Source organism: Myotis daubentonii, chromosome 6 (genome assembly GCF_963259705.1).
Source record: "Myotis daubentonii chromosome 6, mMyoDau2.1, whole genome shotgun sequence".
NCBI lineage: Eukaryota > Metazoa > Chordata > Mammalia > Chiroptera > Vespertilionidae > Myotis > Myotis daubentonii.
Window position 1 is genome coordinate 98572686 of NC_081845.1, and position 18607 is coordinate 98591292.

At 55.8% G+C, this 18607-nt stretch overlaps 2 protein-coding genes across 7 annotated transcripts in view; one reads left to right on the forward strand and one right to left on the reverse strand.

The window, feature by feature from the left end:
• Positions 1-3155, forward strand: part of ZFP57 (ZFP57 zinc finger protein) — a 45781-nt gene extending 42626 nt beyond the window's left edge. For 4 of the 5 annotated variants that reach the window (XM_059702217.1, XM_059702220.1, XM_059702218.1 and 1 more), the window contains 4 exons: positions 45-443; positions 867-993; positions 1346-1450; positions 1993-3155. In XM_059702217.1, the coding sequence (XP_059558200.1) occupies positions 336-443; positions 867-993; positions 1346-1450; positions 1993-3035 (1383 nt within the window). In that variant the 5' untranslated portion in view covers positions 45-335 and the 3' untranslated portion in view covers positions 3036-3155. The remainder of the gene's footprint in view (positions 1-44; positions 444-866; positions 994-1345; positions 1451-1992) is intronic. The other variant, XM_059702221.1, reaches the window with a different exon arrangement.
• A 644-nt stretch (positions 3156-3799) lies between these two features.
• Positions 3800-18607, reverse strand: MOG (myelin oligodendrocyte glycoprotein). 2 transcript variants are annotated; one of them, XM_059702224.1, is made up of 8 exons: positions 18473-18607; positions 16339-16686; positions 7041-7154; positions 5735-5755; positions 5393-5413; positions 4697-4813; positions 4461-4481; positions 3800-4107 (listed from the first exon to the last, which is right to left on the reverse strand). In XM_059702224.1, the coding sequence occupies exons 1-8, from the start codon at positions 18552-18554 to the stop codon at positions 4094-4096; spliced, it is 738 nt and encodes a 245-aa protein (XP_059558207.1). In that variant the 5' UTR covers positions 18555-18607; the 3' UTR covers positions 3800-4093. The 2 variants fall into 2 exon arrangements, with proteins under 2 accessions (XP_059558207.1, XP_059558205.1); XM_059702222.1 differs by lacking the exon at positions 3800-4107 and having other exon boundaries at positions 4397-4481.

Below are 18607 nucleotides of genomic sequence, written 5' to 3' on the forward strand. Positions count from 1 at the left end.
CTCACTCCCCTCTGGCTGATGGGTTTGTTTCTCTCTGACCTCAGGCTCCCAGAGGTGGGCACGAGCCGGTGGTGAGACGCAGGGGAAAGGGGCAGGCGCCTTCCCAGCCCCAGCCTGGCATTCCTGGACAGTGGCAGCCGCCCCCAGGGGGCCAGGTCCCTGAGCTCTGAAGCCGAGGCTGTGGGATCCGAAGGAAGGCCCTTGAGCCGATGGTCTGTCACAGGAAGCCAAGCCGACCAGGGCCTTGCGGGCCGCTCCCTCGGGCTCTGCCACCTCAGGGCGGTAGGTAGCCCCGAGGGCAAGTCCGGGAGTGGATAAAGCTGGGAAGAGGTACCATGGAAGTGCAGAAGCTGTTCCCCGGCACCGGCCCCGGCCCCACGCCCGACCAGGAGGCCCCGCGGACAGCGGTGAAGAGGGAATGCTGGTGGCAGGCCTGGGCGGAGGTGAGGAGACGAGCTGGGGCGGGCGTCCCGGGCCGGCAGCTTTCGCCCATTCCCGTCTGCAGGTCAGATGGGACCTCAGGCTGCCGCACCAGGAGGAGCCGAGGGCCTTCGCCGGCAGCACCCAGCCCTCACGAGTGCTTCCAGGGCCGGCAGCACCCAGCCCTCACGAGTGCTTCCAGGGCCGGCAGAGCCGCAGCCTTTCTGCTTGCTTCCCTCTGGTTCTTTTCTGTGTAAACCCTCCGTCCGCTCCTATATTTCTCTTCCTCCTCTCCAACCTTCCTTTCTTGTCTGTACGTACCTGTTGCTGGCTCTGTGCCTGAGTTTTCTGTTTCCCCTGCTTCTGTGGTTTTAGTTTTCCCTTTGCTTTCTGGACGAGGCCAGGGTCTGCTCTGGGTCCAGACTCCCTGAGCCCCTCTCTTCCAGAAGCCAGTCACCTTGGAGGACGTGGCCGTGCGCTTCACCCCGGAGGAGTGGGCGTGTCTGGACGCCCGTCAGAGGGCCCTCTACCAGAACGTCATGTCCGAGACCTTCAAAACCCTGGTGTCTGTGGGTAAGAGGCGGGTCCCACGGCCCTGGGCATTTGGCTTCCCTGGGCAGGTCGACTGGCCCTTGGTTCTCGGGTGTGAGATCTGGGTCACAAGCTCAGGGAGAGGAGAGGACTGAGCCTGCACAAAGTGGCGTGCTGACAGCTCCCAGGGCGAGCAGAGTCCCCTCATCCTGCCAGCTTCCCAGGCCGCTGGGCGAGGGCCCGCGCTTAGGGGCTGGTCTTTTGAGTGTCTCCCCCTGCGTCTGTGTTTCCCAGATTCTGGTTCTTAAACCAAGGACACAAAAGCAGCCTGTTGTTCCCTTTGGGTGCAGGGGCCGCACCGGGACCTCAGCTCCTCTTCCTCCCCGCTCTGCAGCTAGAACCGCTCTGACTAATCCGGATCGGGTCGCGGAGCTGGAACAAGAAGTGAAGCGGTGGAGAGCAGCCCTCCTCCCGCCGCGGGGGGGAGGCCGCCCTGCAGGTGCGCCCTCCGGGGCCTTGGCGTCGGGAAGTTGGCCGTGAGCCGCCAGGGCCAGAGCGCCTCCAGTTTCTAGGGGCTGAGGGACTGCATGTGGCTGCTGGTCAGGGGCACTCCTTTGCTGAAGTCCTTGCAGGAGGAAAGAAAGGAAGGGATGGGCTTAACGCCCAGGGGGTGGGGGAGACTGGTTCCTGGGAGGTGAGAGGACGTGAGAGAGGCTGCGGCCAGGCCCGGCACCCAGTGCCCGGCTGGCACTCCTATCTGAGCTTCATTTCCAGCAGCACCCCTCTCCCTCGTGTCCCAGCCGGCATGACAGTAGGAAAAAGAGAGGAATTGGGTTTCAAAAGATGTTATCAGTTAATATTTTAATCTGATATTGTTGAAAGATTCCAGTTCAGGTTTTACTTGCTGTTAATTAGAAAAACCCTGGGTGCTGCTGAGGGTGGAGGGTGGAGGGTGCAGAGCCAGGCAGGAAGCGGGGGAGGGGGCCGGGGCCGGGCTCTCAGGGTGAGTCTTGCTGTGTTGTTCTTCCTCGGTCCTGGCAGGAGGCGAGGAGCAGCCCCTGGGCGGGCCCCCAGCGCTCCCGGCACCCGCACCCGCGGCTGGGCCCCCCTTCCCCTGCCCCGTCTGCGGCAGGTGCTTCAGTCAGCGCTCCAACCTCCGTTACCACCAGTTCGTCCACAATCTGAAGGGGACGCACAGCTGCGGCCAGTGCGGGAAGTCCTTCCGGAGCCCCAAGGCCCTCAGCTGCCACCGGCGCACCCACCTCGGGGAGCGGCCCTTCCGCTGCTCCCTCTGCGACAAGACCTACTGCGACGCCTCGGGCCTGAGCCGCCACCGCCGCGTGCACCTGGGCTACCGGCCCCACTCCTGCCCCTGCTGTGGCAAGTGCTTCCGGGACCGGTCTGAGCTCAAGCGCCACCAGCGGACACACCTGGCCCCGGGGCCGGCGGCGGGGAGCCCCGTGCCAGCGGCCGGGGTCCAAGGAGCCACGCGGAGAGCCGAGGGCCCCGCCGCCGCCGCCGCCGGGCCGCGGCCGCCCGCAGGCAGGACCCCGGTGCTCGTGGTGAGAGCTCAGGCCCCCGTGGCCACAGCCCCAGCGCCGGGGCCCCACGGCCCGAGCGCCCGGCCCCAGGCTGCCCGGCCGAAGCCTCCGGGGCGCAGGGGCTCCCCCTGCCCGCGCTGCCCCCTGACCCTCGGGGCCAAGGCTTCGCTGTCCAGGCACCAGGAGGCCCACCGCGCGGAGCAGTCGCGCCGCTGCTTCTGCTGCGGCCAGGCCTTCGGCTCGCCCTCGGCGCTGCGCCGGCACCAGCGCGCCCGCTGGGAGCAGGTCTACCGCTGCCCCGTCTGCGACCTCTGCTTCGGGGAGCGGGAGGCCCTCGTGGGGCACTGGGGCAGCTACCAGGGCGAGGGGCTGTGCCGGGCGGCCCTGGGCCAGTGGCTGGGCCTCTCGCCGCGCCCGCCCGGTGGCAGGGAAGGCAGCGGGTCTCCGAGGAGCCGGGCCCCCAGGAGGTGGCCCGGGAGGAAGGGAGGAGGGACGCGGAGGAAAAGCAGCAGACGGGGCGGCGAGGGCCTGGAACAAGAGTAAAGGCCTTTCCGATCCAGACGTCGTCTGTTCGTCTGTTCGGTTTTCCTGGGGACGGACTGGGGCGGAGGCTGGGGCGGGAGGAAGAGGCACAGGGCGTGGCCTGGGAACTTGGCGTTATTCGCACCATAAAGCAGGAATTGTTGAGCGAAACGGGGGTACTCTGATAGGCATGGACATGGGAGGAAAGGGACGGGAGGGGAGCCTGAGGGACCCCTCTGCTGGCCGAGGAAGTACAGGGGGGCCTCAAAGCAGGGCGGCCATCCGCACCTTTGTCCCCGATCCTCAGGGCGCCCCGCTGGGCGGAGCTCCGCCAGGCGCTGGCTCTCTCCCTGCGTCCTCACTCTGCAGCGCCCTCTGCTCTTTGCTGTTTGGGACTCATGTTCCTTCCCTTCGACCCTCCGTTGGGACAGGTCATTGCAGGTCGGCATGCTGCGGGGCGGGAGAGGGTCAGAGGCCGCGGGGCGCTGGTGCAGCACAGGCGCCCTCTGAGGCCCAGTGCCTGCGGACTTCCGGGTGGGAGGCAGGAGGTGGAAAGATGTAGGTACAGCCCTGGCTGGTTTGGCTCAGTGGATAGAGCGTCGGCCTGCAGACTGAAGGGTCCCGGATTCAATTCCGGTCAAGGGCACATGCCCAGGTTGTGGGCTCGATCCCCAGTAGAGGTTGTGCAGGAGGGAGCCAATCAATGATCCTCTCTCATCATTGATGTTTCCATCTCTCCCTCTCCCTTCCTCTCTGAAATCAATAAAATATATATATTTTTTTAAAAAAGAAAGACGTAGGTACAAAAACAGGAAAGACAGAGCTGGGAAAAAGTAGATGACAAGAGAAACAAATGGGTGTGTAGATAAGGTGGAACAACAAACGACGTTTCTCCTTTCCTTAAAAAAAAATTAACAAACAAACAAAAAAAGAAATCAATCCTATGTGGAGTTTAGAGCGCTCCTGGAAGTGCAAGTTGGAAGGTGCCCACAGCCAAGAGGCCTTGATGGACGCAACCCCCAGGACCGACCCTTGGCCCAGCCAGGCTCTCCTCCACGTCTGCCAACGCGCACCTCCACTCAGAAGGGGTTTCCTAGGAGAAGAAAACAACTTGAAAAATCTGTCAGTAGTTTCTGCCATGAAACCGTCTAACCCGGGAGAGGAAAGGCCTGGGCCGCCCGCCTGGGCCTGTCTCTGAGGGCCTTGGGCTGAGGCAGGCAGCTGCCCTCGGAAGGGGAAGGAGTGGGGTCTGTGCCTCCGAGGTGGTGCCCCCACTTCCTCCCCTGCCACCTGGCCAGCTGGCAAGACGGCTGCTACCTCACAGAGTGCCCTCACCCGTGCAGCCCAGCCCCCTCTCCTCTGGCCTTTCCATGCCTCATGGCCCCACTCTTTTGCTGCTTTCCTATTTTTTTGTTTTCAGCTTATAAGAAGGAGGAAAGAACTTACTTAGTTCTTCAAGAAATTGCCCTGAAAACAAAGAGAAGTAGGTGACTGGTGGGAGGTGACCAGCTCCCGCCCGCGCCTCCCTGTGAAGCTCTGCAGGGACGCACCCCCTTTCCACTATGGGACCCACGGATTCCCTGAGGAGCCCGGCTGGCCCTGGGGACAGAGAGGGAGACCCCAGCATCTGGAGCCCGGTCATCTTTCCGCCCCCGGCTCCGTGCCCTATTTGCAGCCTGCACCTGCTAGTCTTCGGTGCAGCCAGTTGTAGCAGATGACCAAGGCGGCCAGGGGTCCGAGCACCGGCACAATGACAAACAGGGTCACCTTCCAGCAGGGCACCCTCAGAAAGTGAGGATCTGAATTGTCCACCAAGAACAAATAGGGTTAATGGGGCTCCCCATGCCCACGCACCCCCCCCCCATATTGTATGGGGTTTCTTAACATGTTGCAGAAGTCTCAAAATACGACTTATTTTTATCAATATTTTAAAATGACATCATTAGACCTGAACAGCATTTTAGTGGGGCATGGTATCTTCACTCTTCCTCCAAGAAGCCCCCCGGGGTTAGTCATGTAGTTGTACTCCTGTACTCAGGAACACGCCACCGCGTGGGTTCAGCTGGTGACACGTGTCCTTGGTTCTCCATGTATGGGTGGCACTTCCCCGCTAGACAGCGAGTATTTGTGCAAAGGTCCCGTTTGCCCCCCTCTGCTTCCTGAGAAGAGGATGACGAGCGTGTGGTGTGAGCCCTGCGGAGCGAGCAGCAGTGCCTCAGCGCAAGTGCCCGCACTCGCAGCCATCTCACCCGTCCTGGGTGCAGGTGCTTATTCAAAGAAAAGGCAAGAGGAACCCCTTAGGAGCCAGGGTCCTGCCCTGGCCAGGTGCCCGGGCCCGAGGGACATAGCTGACCCAGGGCCTGTACCCCAGCACTTACCAAAGGTCCTGTGAAGGCTCTCTGAAAAGAACAGAGGGAGAGGCGCTTAGAAGGCCTGCGAGGCCACACTGCCTCCTCTGGGCCTGTGTTTTTAAATCACCTAAAGTTCTTTCTGCCTGACAGGGACACCCGACAGACAGACGGACGGAGGGAGGGAAGCTGCGGGTCGGTGCCTGTCCTGGCTCACAGCAGCAAGAGGAAGGAATGTTCTGTCAGTCTGGGCTGCTTCGGGCGTTTTAAAGGGAACTCAGGGATTGGCACAGATGTTCTGAGAGAGCGGCCATTTTGGTGAGGCCAAAACCAGAAGGGTGGGGAGGAGGAGGGCAGGTAACTGAAACTCACCTATCTCTGCTCGAAGTTTTCCTAAAATGGAAAAAGGCAACACAATCAGTCCCTGGGCTGGCGCACACCGGCCTGCTTTGGTGGGAAGAGCCGCTGGGCTTGGAGCGGAGAGCCGGGCTCTTTACTTGGCTATTGTCTGGATTAAAAACTGTCAAACTACAGCGGGAAGGCTGGGGAGGGTTGGGGGGTGGGAGGGGGGGTAAGAGATCAACCGAAGGACTTGTATGCACGCATACGAGCATAACCAATGGACACAAGACACTGGGGCGCATGGGAGGCTAGGGGAGGGTCAAGGGGAGAAAAAAAAGGAGACGTATAGAATACTCTGTGTAATACTTTAAGCAATAAAACAATTAAAAAACTGGGATAAAGAATGTGGGGAACCTCGGTGGACAGCAAAGCCCCAGGCCAACAAGATTTGATCACCGTCGCCTGCTCCGCCCAGGAAGAGCAGGCCTCTTGTCAGTTCACAGGCCTCCCCACCCGCTGGGGCCGCTGTGTGAATGTCAGGCCGCGTCCCATCTGACCGGAAGGGAGGGACTGAACGCTTAACGGAGCAGCTGCTGCGCACCAGGCACGTCACATAACGGTACCCCTTAGTCCCTCCTTACAACTGAGGGGAGGGCGTTGGCGCTGCCTGACAGGTGGGGCCCTGAGCCGGGAGGGTCAGCGGAGCGGGACGCAGGCCCGCAGAGCCATCAGGTTCTTTCTGCTCAGCCTGTGGACTTAAGGCCTTGCTAATGGGGGATGAATTCAAGGAGAGAAAAAGCCCCCATTTTTTATGCCACCAACACCCACTCCCCGCAAAGCCCTTCTCGCTGCCATCCTCTTGGGAGCGGGTGTGGAAGAAGCAGGTCCTGCGTCTTTGCCTCTGAGAACGGGGGGGGGGGGGGCAGGGATGGACAGTGTGGGCGCAAATGCGGAGCTCCATTTCCGGCAAAACCCAGTCCTTGGCGTTGAATGGAGATGGAGGACGGGGTTTTTGAATACCTACTGCGTGTGTTTGTATTCCCCTCAAGAGCCCAGCCTTGCGCGACCCAAGCTCATTCCCTGCGTGTGAATGCTCCCTGGGCCGGGGCCCAGCACGGCTCGGGTTGAGCTCCCCGCACAGGCTTCCAGGCATGTGGACCCGCTCCTGCCTCAGCTGCCTCATCTGCAAGCCCACCTCAGGGTGCAAGGGTCTGCGGCCTGACAAGCGCTCTGCTGCGTGAGCCTGGCACGGGGTTCTGAACCCAGGAGCATTGGAAGGAAGGGCTGGGAGCCGCTCATGGCTCATGCTGGGAAGGCACTGTGCCGCGAGGCGTACCTCTCAGCCTGCGCTGCAGGCCCAGGAAGAGCAGGCCGGCCACCAGCTGCAGCAGGAGCAGGGGCAGCACCGCCAGGCCGGCCAGTGCGCCGGGCCCCACCCAGTGGAAGGGATCTGGAAGAGAGCACAGGCCCACTCAGTGGGAGGATCTGCAGGGAGCACAGGCCCACTCAGTGGGAGGATCTGGAGGGAGCACAGGCCCACCCAGAGGGAGGATCTGCAGGGAGCACAGGCCCACCCAGAGGGAGGATCTGCAGGGAGTACAGGCCCACCCAGAGGGAGGATCTGCAGGGAGCACAGGCCCACCCAGAGGGAGGATCTGCAGGGAGCACAGGCCCACTCAGTGGGAGGATCTGCAGGGAGCACAGGCCCACTCAGTGGGAGGATCTGCAGGGAGCACAGGCCCACTCAGTGGGAGGATCTGGAGGGAGCACAGGCCCACCCAGAGGGAGGATCTGCAGGGAGCACAGGCCCACCCAGAGGGAGGATCTGCAGGGAGTACAGGCCCACCCAGAGGGAGGATCTGCAGGGAGCACAGGCCCACCCAGAGGGAGGATCTGCAGGGAGCACAGGCCCACTCAGTGGGAGGATCTGCAGGGAGCACAGGCCCACTCAGTGGGAGGATCTGCAGGGAGCACAGGCCCACCCAGAGGGAGGATCTGCAGGGAGCACAGGCCCACTCAGTGGGAGGATCTGGAGGGAGCACAGGCCCACCCAGAGGGAGGATCTGCAGGGAGCACAGGCCCACCCAGAGGGAGGATCTGCAGGGAGCACAGGCCCACCCAGAGGGAGGATCTGCAGGGAGCACAGGCCCACTCAGAGGGAGGATCTGCAGGGAGCACAGGCCCACCCAGAGGGAGGATCTGCAGGGAGCACAGGCCCACCCAGAGGGAGGATCTGCAGGGAGCACAGGCCCACCCAGAGGGAGGATCTGGAGGGAGCACAGGCCAGCCAGCTGACACCCCCGCACCAGACTGCCCGCTCCACAGTGAGGTGAGTGAGGCAATGAACATAACTGAAGCTTAGAGAAGGCAGCACAGAATTGACACCTGAGCTTAGTCTTGAAGGAGAGGCTAGAGCTTGGAACAGCAGCACTCAAGGCTGCAGGTTGGGCAAATCTTGGGGAGTTTTGAGAACCAGCTAAGGGATGCTGAGGCCGCCAGGGTGGCGGAGGGCCCGCCCCTCAGAGACAGGCCTGAGCTGAGACCATAGAGCAGAGGCGAGTCGGGTGGGCAGTTCAGAGGTCATGGTAGCGGGGACAATGAAAAGGACAGGAGCCGGCACTGGGACATGATGGAGGTGGAGAAGTTCAAAGGGCTGTGAACTCACATAGGGAAAAGGATATGTATGTATTTTCAGTAACACTGAAACCAAATGTAGTGTTTCTTTCTATTATGTTTGTAAGCAATACACGCAGAACCTGTGACTTTGTCATCAATAAAAACCACAAATACCTTCATGTCATATGGAGTTGTTGCAGAAATCTCAAAGTATCACTTATGTCCCTCATTAGTTTGAAATTACACTCATTATCAGGGCCATCCCTGCCGGGAGCCGGTCCATCCTTGCTGTTTCAAGGGACCTGGCATATATGGCATACGGTTCTTAATATGTTTGCTCACCTTCTTGGCGCTGTGTTTTAACCAAGGTCACCTCTCCGAGAAAGGTTGAATCCCCAGGTAGGGATTTTCCCCTGAAGTTAGGGAGGGAATAAAACCCCTCAACTAAGTGCCAGGCGGGTAATTAATCACTTTAACTATGAACAATCATGCTTAAACTACATAATCTTTTCTCCCTGGAATGGAGATAAGAAACGCCCTAACCTTTGTAATAGAGATTGATAGGATTGAATCAACTGGTATAAATACAGTTTCAACAAGACAGCAAAAGACAGAACTTAGAACACAGAATTCAGAAGACAGAACCTACGCGGGACCTGGAGATGGAGGAGCTTCGCTGGAGAGAACATGGCAAGGGATCCTGGACTGAACCTGACTGCAGAGGTTGGCAAGAGAGCCTGACTAGAACCTGGTGACTGAACCTGGCTGGAGAACCTAGCAAGACAACATGGACACAGAACCTCTCTGGAGATCCAGACCAGAACTTGGCTGGAGATCGTGGCTGGAGATCCTGGCTAGGCTGCTGATCAACTGAACGCTGCCTCCATGCCATTCCTTCTTCGCCGACTCCGTCCACACCTTTGGGGACCCCTGGACCTGCTGGGGTTGGACCCCGGCACATCCCATATCTTGTTATGCTGTTCACTGTCTCGGGCTGATGTGTTTTATTTTATGCATTTACGTCGTCCTCCGAGAAGGGCCATCACCTGCCCAGGCTGCCGGAGGGCTCCATGCGCACGCCGCTTAGGAATCCCTTTTCTGGAGCTTGGAGACAGGAGGACCCACAGGACTTGTGCCTGAGCGTGTGGAGGGGAGCGGAGTGAGGGAGGGACTCAGCACTCCGGTTCCACCGCTTTCCCATTCTAGAGTCTGCTGGGCAGTGCCCACGCGCCGCCTGTCCAGGCTCCATGTGCCATGCTTCCGCCAGCCCGTACCTTGCTCTCTGCTTTAGAGGGCTGGATAAAGACACTGCCATTCTCCTTAGGAATTAAGTCACAACAAGCAACACTAAACTGGTCAGGAGGGCCCTGGCCCACTAGCCCATCCACATACACCAAGGTTGCGGGTTCGAGATCCGGTCAGGGCATATACAAGAAACAATCAATGAATGCATGACGCAGTGGAGCAACAAATCGATGTTTCTCTTTCTCTTCCTCTCTCTCAAATCAATAATAAAGAAGTTCATCTAAAAAATAAATAAATGGGTCAGGAGGGATTCGTAGGTATAAATACGACCGTAGAAGAAAATACAGCAAAGTCTACTTTGAAGTTCTTATCTGGGTACCGACAGAGCATGGTTGTCAAGCTCACAGTTCAGCGTTTTCTTTGTAACCAAGAGAGAGAACAGGAGGCCTATGGACCTTCTGATGGAAGCAGCAGGGACGACGCCCCCAGGAGTGTGCCTGACAAGGCGACTGCGCATCTAACCCGTCCGCCAACAGGAAGTGCAGGGGACAGAGCACCCTGCTACACAGCAAGGGACGAAATCGGCAAGATCTGGATCGAGGGAAACACTACAGCACAGACCCATGTGTGGACCTTGTTTGGGTTCAAGCCACACAAACCAGCTGTACAATACACTTACGAAGCAACCAGGAAAATCTGAACACAGACTGGACATTGATGACTTTAAGGAATTTTTGTTAATTTTTAAAAATGTGATCATTGAATTATTGGGGTGACATTGGTCAATAAAATATAGGTTTTCAAGTGTACAGCTCTCTAGTACATCATGTGTATACTGCATTGTGGCTTCACCATCCAAAGTCAAGTCTCCTTCCATCACCATGTTAAAATGTACTGATTGATTTTAGAGAGAAAGGAAGGGAGGAGAGAAGTACTGGTTTGCTGTTGCACTTGTCCATGCATCACTGGTTGCTTCTTGTATGTGCTCTGACTGGGGACCAAGCCCTTAGCCTTGGCACATCTGGACGATGCTCCAACCAGCTGAGCTACCGAGTCAGGCTCCTCCCAGAACCGTTTGTCCCGCCTTTACCCTCTTCTACCTCCGCCACCTCCTCAAGCATTCTTACACTTGAATGACACATCCTTAAGGATTTAGCAACGAAATGACACTGCACCCTAGGACTTGCCTCAGTCACTCAGTCGGAAGGGGGTAACGAGGGGTCAGGTGAAGCAATTTGCCTTTGGCCATAACTATTGCAGGTAGTGCTGGGTCCTTGGAGGCTCATTACCGTTATCCTCTCTACCTCTGCATACATTTTAAGGTTTCATAATGATGAGTTTAAAGAAAGGATTAGAGACAACTATTACTAAAATCACAGAAATGACAAGGAAAGAATAAGGTCAGAGAGACAACAAACTGGAGGAGGCGAGGGCATCTGAGACCTGCACTGGCATAGCGCTGCCTGGAGCCCTAACCTCGCCCAGCTTCCTGGCTCCCGGATTAGGCGGGCGCTGGCTCAGCTGTGCAGACTCGGCAGGAGGAAGAGGTTGGAATGTGGAAACCAATCCAGAGGGAAGCTTCCTTCCCTGGCAGTTTTCATTTTGAGGTTACTTTTTTTGTACAACAAATGCTGTCTGAAGACCATCCTGTGACACACAGCTATTTCCACCTCCTGCAGCCACCCCTAGAATAGCGCTTTGTTATCCCGCACACAATGCCACCCCTGGTCCCGGCCTGCAGTGGGCTATTGTCTGGCGGGTTGGCTGGTGTTTCACCACAGGTGGGGAGGAGGAGGGGAGAAAGGAGGCTCCCACCCTCACAACATTTTTGTCCTTCGATTAAATAGCAATTAATTTTCTCCCTGGCCAGCAGCTCAGTGGTTAGAGCATTGTCCAGCTACCCTAAGGTTGCAGATTTGATCCTTAGTCAGGAAACATACAAGAAGCAACCAATAAATGCCGAAATAAGTAGAACAACAAATCAATGTTTCTCTCTCCCTTCCTCTCTCTCTCTAAAGATCAATCAATTAAAAAAAATAATTTTCAAAGCTTCCCTCTCATCCACTTCATCTTGCCCACATCTAACCATCCTGGGATTTAAAAAAAAAAATGAATGACTTGTCATTCATCACATAAAACATACTGAAAATGAAATTCTGGAGAAGGGAGTAGGGAAGTAAACACTCTAGGTGACATATTCAGACATTTGTTTTGTCGGTTTACTCACTTCAACTATGTTGAAATATATATTTTAACATATTTTTATTGATTTCAGGAGGAAGGAAGAGGGGAGAGAAAGATAGAAACATCAATGATGCGAGAGAATCATTGATCAGCTGCCTCCTGCACGCTCCCACTGGGGATCGAGCCCGCAACCTGGCCATGTGCCCTTGACTGGAATCAAACCCAGGACCCCTCAGTCCGCAGGTTGATGCTCTATCTACTGAGTCAAACCGGCCAGGGCTGGAATATATTTTTCAATAACGTTTCTCACCTAATAAAACACCACAAACACATCAACTTTTCATTGTAATAGGATTTGGTCAATTTGACTCTTTTAGGAATGATCCCCTTGTTTATAACAAACAAACAGAAGATAACCCCAAAGCAACAAGAAGGAAAAGAGTCCCCTTGCACACTTTGATTAACTTTCAGGTTATTCATATTATCTTCTAGTACAGTGGTTCTCAACTTTCCTAATGCTGCGACCCTTTAATACAGTTCCTCATGTTGTGGTGACCCCCAATTTCATTGTTACAAATTGAACATAATTAAAGCATAGTGATTAATCACAAAAACAATATGTAATTATATATGTGTTTTCCGATGGTCTTAGGCGACCCCTGTAAAAGGGTCATTTGACCCCCAAAGGGGTCGCGACCCACAGGTTGAGAACCGCTGTTCTAGTAGCACAAACTAATCAGAAATTGATTATTTCAGATTTTATTGCTTCCATTGATCTCTTTTTTTCTATTTTGATTTTTGTTTCTTACACATCTGTTCTTTATATGTACACAAATGTACACGTACATGTGCTTTTACAGGAAGGTCACATGGGTAATTATGATCTTTTCTTTCATGCTCTGTGGTGGGTCACACCCCATTCTCCTCTCCGCGCCCCCACAGTGAACCACACTAACTTTCTTACGGATCCCTTTTCATATTTTTCTGAGATATACATAATATATTCACAAACATAAGGTTTAGTTTTTGTTCTCTACATTGTGTCATTGTGTAGCTTGCTTTTTTTAAAAAACACCCTCACCTGAGGGTATTTTTTCCATTGATTTCTAGAGAGAGTGGGAGGGAGGAAGGAAGGGGAGAGAGAGAGAAACATTGTATGAGAGAGACTCATGAATTGGTTGCCGCCCACATGTGCCCCTGCCTAGGCTCGGAACCTGCAGGGAGGTACATGCCCTTGACCTGGGGTGGAACCGGAGAGCCTCTGGTCTGCAGGCCAACGCTCTAACCACTGTGCGCCCGGCCAGGCAAGTGTAGCTTGCTTTCATCACTCAGCAGTACTTGCGGAATGCCTCCAAGCCATCTGCCATCGCCCAAACAGCCCTTCACTGGCCGCAGGTGCTCCCGGAGGAGGAGCACCACTGAGCCAGGCACTTGCATGCTGTGGGCTGGCTGCTCTGGGTGCTCCGGTCTGAACGAGCAGCAGGCCCTGAGGACCAGATGCGCCTGTGGAAGCGACGCCTGGGAGGGCGATGTGGGGTTGAAGGCACTCACCTATGGCCCGAGGATGATGAAAGCCACAGGTCCCGGGCTCAGCGGCTGAGCCTGGACCAAGGGTCAGGGTTTGATTCCGGTCAGGGCACAAGTCAGTTCGGCCAGTGCGGGCACGCAGGAGGCAGCCGATCCACGATTGTCTCATCACGGATGTTTCTCTCTCTCTCCCTCTCCCTTCCTCTCTGACATCAATACAAATATATTTTAAAAAGAAAGAAAAGCCGGAGGAGAAACCAAGATGGCAGCATAGGTAAACACCGGAAATTGCTGCCTTGCACAACAGCTTCAAAAATACAACTAAAAGACAAAATGGACATCATCCAGAACCACAGGAAGGCTGGCTGAGTGGAAATTCTACAACTAGAAGGAAAGAGAAAAGCACACTGAGACTCAGAGGAGGTGCGGAAGTAAAGTGCAGAGGTACGGAGGCGCACGTGGAAAGGGCTGGTAACTGAGGACGTGGTTGTCTTTTTCAATTGGGAGGGAGTCACAAGTTCCCGATGGCCCTGACTCCAGTTCCAAGTGAGTCTCTGGGAACCCAGAGTCATACAGGGAGAAACTGGATTGTCTGGCATCGGGCGGAACTCGAGGGCGGCTTTCTCTCAGAGGTGATTGCAGCCATTACCGGGACACTGGGATGTGGGGCCTCTTAGGGTAGGACTGAGGAACAGCCATAGCTGCTTGCTCTGCCCTTTTGATCCCCTGAGACCCCACCCAACCCAAGCTGTGAGCAGAAGCTTTTGCATATGAAAGGCCTGGCCCTTTGCAATGTGAAAATTACCTAACAAACTGCAGCTGGGTCAGAGAGACCCAGAACTTCCAAAAGGAGGCCCAAGGCCCCACATCAGCTTGCATTGCTTCACAGCTGGGCCTCATCTGGGCACCTCCAAATCCCAAACAAAGAAGAGGAATCTGCAGATATCTCCATAGCTCCTACTGGGTAGCCTCAGGCAGAGGCTAAATTAGCACCTTCTTAGAGATCCAAGAGCCAGTGTACCCAGTGGTCAGAGTGGGACCATCCAGATTACAACTCCTCAGATCCATAAGGGACACACACAGGAGGCAGACTCAGTGAGCACCAAAGCCCCACTGAAGCAAGTCTTTCCCCAGAAGGGTGTCTCCAGCACAGAAGTTCTCCCACCGTAGACACAGCTGATACTCACAGCCAATTGGCCTGGAGGTCAATTCCTCCCAGTGATACCTACAACAATCAAGGCTTAACTACAACAAGACTGTGCACAAAGCCCACAAAGTGGTGCACCGAGAGTGTCCACCTCAGGTAATTGGGGAGGCTGAGCCACTGGGCCCTATAGGACACCTAGCATACAGAGCCACTCTATCAACACAGGGAAGCATAAAAAATGCGGAGACAAAGAAACAGGTCACAAATGACAGAAATGGAGGAAAGCAAAGTACTGGATATAGAGTTCAAAACCACACTTATAAGGTTTGTCAAGAATTTTCTAGAAACCGCTGATAAATTTAGTAACTCCCTCAATAGGTCTAGTCAGACCACCGATAAGTTTAGTAAGACTCTCAAGAAATCTAGTGAGACCCTTGAGGTTATGAACAAGGACCAACTAGAAATTAAGCATACACTGACTGAAATAAAGAATGTTATACAGAGTTCCAACAGCAGACTAGAGGATAGCAAGAATCAAGTCAAAGATTTGAAATACAAAGAAGCAAAAATCACCCAACCGGAAAAACAAAATGAAAAAAGAATCCAAAAATATGAAGATAGTGTAAGGAGCCTCTGGGACAACTTCAAGCGTATCCGAATTATGAGGGTGCCAGAAGAAGAGAGAGAGCAAGATATTGAAAACCTATTTGAAGAAATAATGACAGAAAACTTCCCCTACCTGGTGAAAGAAATAGACTTACAAGTCCAGGAAGCACAGAGAACCCCAAACAAAAGGAATCCAAAGAGGACCATACCAAGACACACCATAATTAAAATGCCAAGAGCAAAAGACACAGAGAGAATCTTAAAAGCAGCAAGAGAAAATCAGTCAGTTACCTACAAGGGAGTAACCATATGACTGTCAGCTGATTTCTCAACAGAAACTATGCAGGCCAGAAGGGAGTGGCAAGAAATATTCAAAGTGAACCTACAACCAAGACTTCTTTATCCAGCAAAGCTATCATTCAGAATTGACGGTCAGATAAAGAGCTTCACAGATAAGGAAAAGCTAAAGGAGTTCATCACCACCAAACCAGTATTATATGAAATGCTGAAAGGTATCCTTTAAGAAGAGGAAGAAGAAGAAAAAGGTAAAGATACAAATTATGAACAACAAATATGCATCTATCAACAAGTGAATCTAAGAATCAAGTGAATGAATAATCTGCTGAACAGAATGAACTGGTGATTATAATAGAAAGGGAATGGACTGACTATTCTTGGGGGGGAAAGGGGTGTGGGAGATGCGGGAAGAGACTGGACAAAAATCGTGCACCTATGGATGAGGACAGTGGGGGGCGGGGTAAGGGCAGACGGTGGGGTGGGAACCGGATAAAGGGGAGTTATGGGGGGGGGGAGAGGAACAACTGTAATAATCTGAACAATAAAGATTTAAAAGAAAGAAAGAAAGAAAGAAAGAAAGAAAGAAAGAAAGAAAGAAAGAAAGAAAGAAAGAAAGAGAAAGAAAGAAGAAAGAAAGGAAAGAAAGAAAGAAAGAAAGAAAGAAAGAAAGAAAGAAGAAAGAAAGAGAAAGAAAGGAGAGAAAGAAAGAAAGAAAGAAAGAAAGAAAGAGAAAGAAAGAAGAAAGAAAGAAAAGAAAGAAAGAAAGAAAGAAGAAAGAAAGAAAGAAAGAAAGAAAGAAAGAAGAAAGGAAAGAAAGAAAGAAGAAAGAAAGGAAAGAAAGAAAGAAAGAAAGAAAGAAAGAAAGAAAGAAAGAAAGAAAGAAAGAAAGAAAGAAAGAAAGGAAGAAAGAAAAGAAAGGAAGGAAGAAAGAAAGAAAGAAAGAAAGGAAGAAAGAAAGAAAGAAAGAAAAGTCGGAGGGCCTGCCGGGCAGGTGCGTGGCGGGGGCACCCACCTTCCACCTTCAGCTCCAGCGCCGCCTCCTCCTGCTGCCCGTGGTCTCGGAAGAAGCAGGTGAAGCCGCCCTCGTCGGAGAAGCGCACGCGGTGGATGCGCAGCGCCACCTTGCCCTCGGCCACGGCGCCCCGCAGCAGCTCGGTGCGGCCGCGGTACTCGGGCGCCTGCTCCTCCGCCTGGTCCTGGCCGCCGCGGTAGAGGTGCACCACCCGGGAGAAGGGGGGCCGGTACCAGCCCACCTCCATGGCGCTGGCGTTCCTCGCGGGAACCAGGCGGCACGGCAGCTCCACGGGGTGCCCCACCAGGGCGCGCACGGGGCGCCCCGGGCCCTCCACGCGGAACGGTCCTGTGCGGGACACCAGCGCGTCAGGGCGGTGAGCCCGGCAGGACCGGCGCTCACAGGGGGTTGGACGGGCGTTTGATGGCGTCTGAAACAGGCACGCGCTCCCTTCTTGGACATCCTGGGAGTGAACGGCCCAGCCTGCGGCCTCAGGGCGGCTGTGTCCCGGTCCTCAGCCCCGCCGTCAGCACCGCACTCCAGCTCTCCGTGGGCCTCCCGCTCGGACTTGGCCAGGCTCCCCGCGGGAGGCCCTGCCCGCCCTCCCCGCTGCTGCCGCTGCCCGCAGCCCCCACAGACCTGGCACCGCAGGTGCTGCTTCCAGTCTCCTCGGATCCCAACGGGTGTGTGTGTGGCGGTGGGGGGGGGGGGGGGGGGGGTGCGGGCGCCTGGCCTGTTCCCACAGGAAGCGCGTCTCCCCGTTGGAATCGGAGCCGCTGGGAGGTGGGAGCCCTGTTCACTGCAAGGTTCCCGGGAGGACAAGGAGTGGGGTCTCCTGTTTCTTTTCTTTCTCCCCAGGACGTGAGCACAGGGCACCACCCGCACGGACCCCGCGATGCTACACCCACCCGCACTGACCCCGCGATGCTACTCCCACCCGCACTGACCCCGCGATGCTACTCCCACCCGCACTGACCCCGCGATGCTACTCCCACCCGCACGGACCCCGCGATGCTACACCCACCCGCACGGACCCCGCGATGCTACTCCCACCCGCACTGACCCCGCGATGCTACTCCCACCCGCACTGACCCCACCCGCACGGACCCCGCGATGCTACTCCCACCCGCACGGACCCCGCGATGCTACACCCACCCGCACGGACCCCGCGATGCTACTCCCACCCGCACGGACCCCGCGATGCTACACCCACCCGCACGGACCCCGCGATGCTACTCCCACCCGCACGGACCCCGCGATGCTACTCCCACCCGCACGGACCCCGCGATGCTACTCCCACCCGCACGGACCCCGCGATGCTACTCCCACCCGCACTGACCCCGCGATGCTACTCCCACCCGCACTGACCCCGCGATGCTACTCCCACCCGCACTGACCCCGCGATGCTACTCCCACCCGCACTGACCCCGCGATGCTACTCCCACCCGCACTGACCCCGCGATGCTACACCCACCCGCACGGACCCCGCGATGCTACTCCCACCCGCACGGACCCCGCGATGCTACTCCCACCCGCACGGACCCCGCGATGCTACTCCCACCCGCACTGACCCCGCGATGCTACTCCCACCCGCACTGACCCCGCGATGCTACTCCCACCCGCACTGACCCCGCGATGCTACTCCCACCCGCACTGACCCCGCGATGCTACTCCCACCCGCACGGACCCCGCGATGCTACTCCCACCCGCACTGACCCCGCGATGCTACTCCCACCCGCACGGACCCCGCGATGCTACTCCCACCCGCACTGACTGACGGTGGTGTTTTGGGATCGGGACTACGAAGCTGTCATGGACCTTGTCTCACGCACGGACCCTGACAGCCACTCCAAGAGGCTGTTACTATCAGGTCCCTGTTTGTTGGGTGAGAAACCAAAGCTAAGCAGCTGGTAAGCGTGAGGCCAGAGAGTCAGGGTGAAGTTCATGGCCAGGAGGCGGGGCTCTATTCCGAAAACTGCAGCAAAGCACAGATGTTTTCTGAGGAGGGGACGGATGTCGGACATCTGTGTTTCAGAAAGATAATAGTTACTGCGTAGTAACTGGAGGTTGAGTGAAAGGAGGCTAGCCTAGGAAACCAGCCTTTCTCTCCGGCAGGGATCAAGATCAGCCTTACCTGCCTGGCTAGAAGGTGACTGGAGGAGCAGCAGGAAGAAGGGGAGGCGGCTGGGCAGAGAGGAGCTCCAGAAACTTGCCATCTTCACTCTTGGGGGACACAGAGCCCCAGCAGGGACGGCCCAGCAGAGGCCCT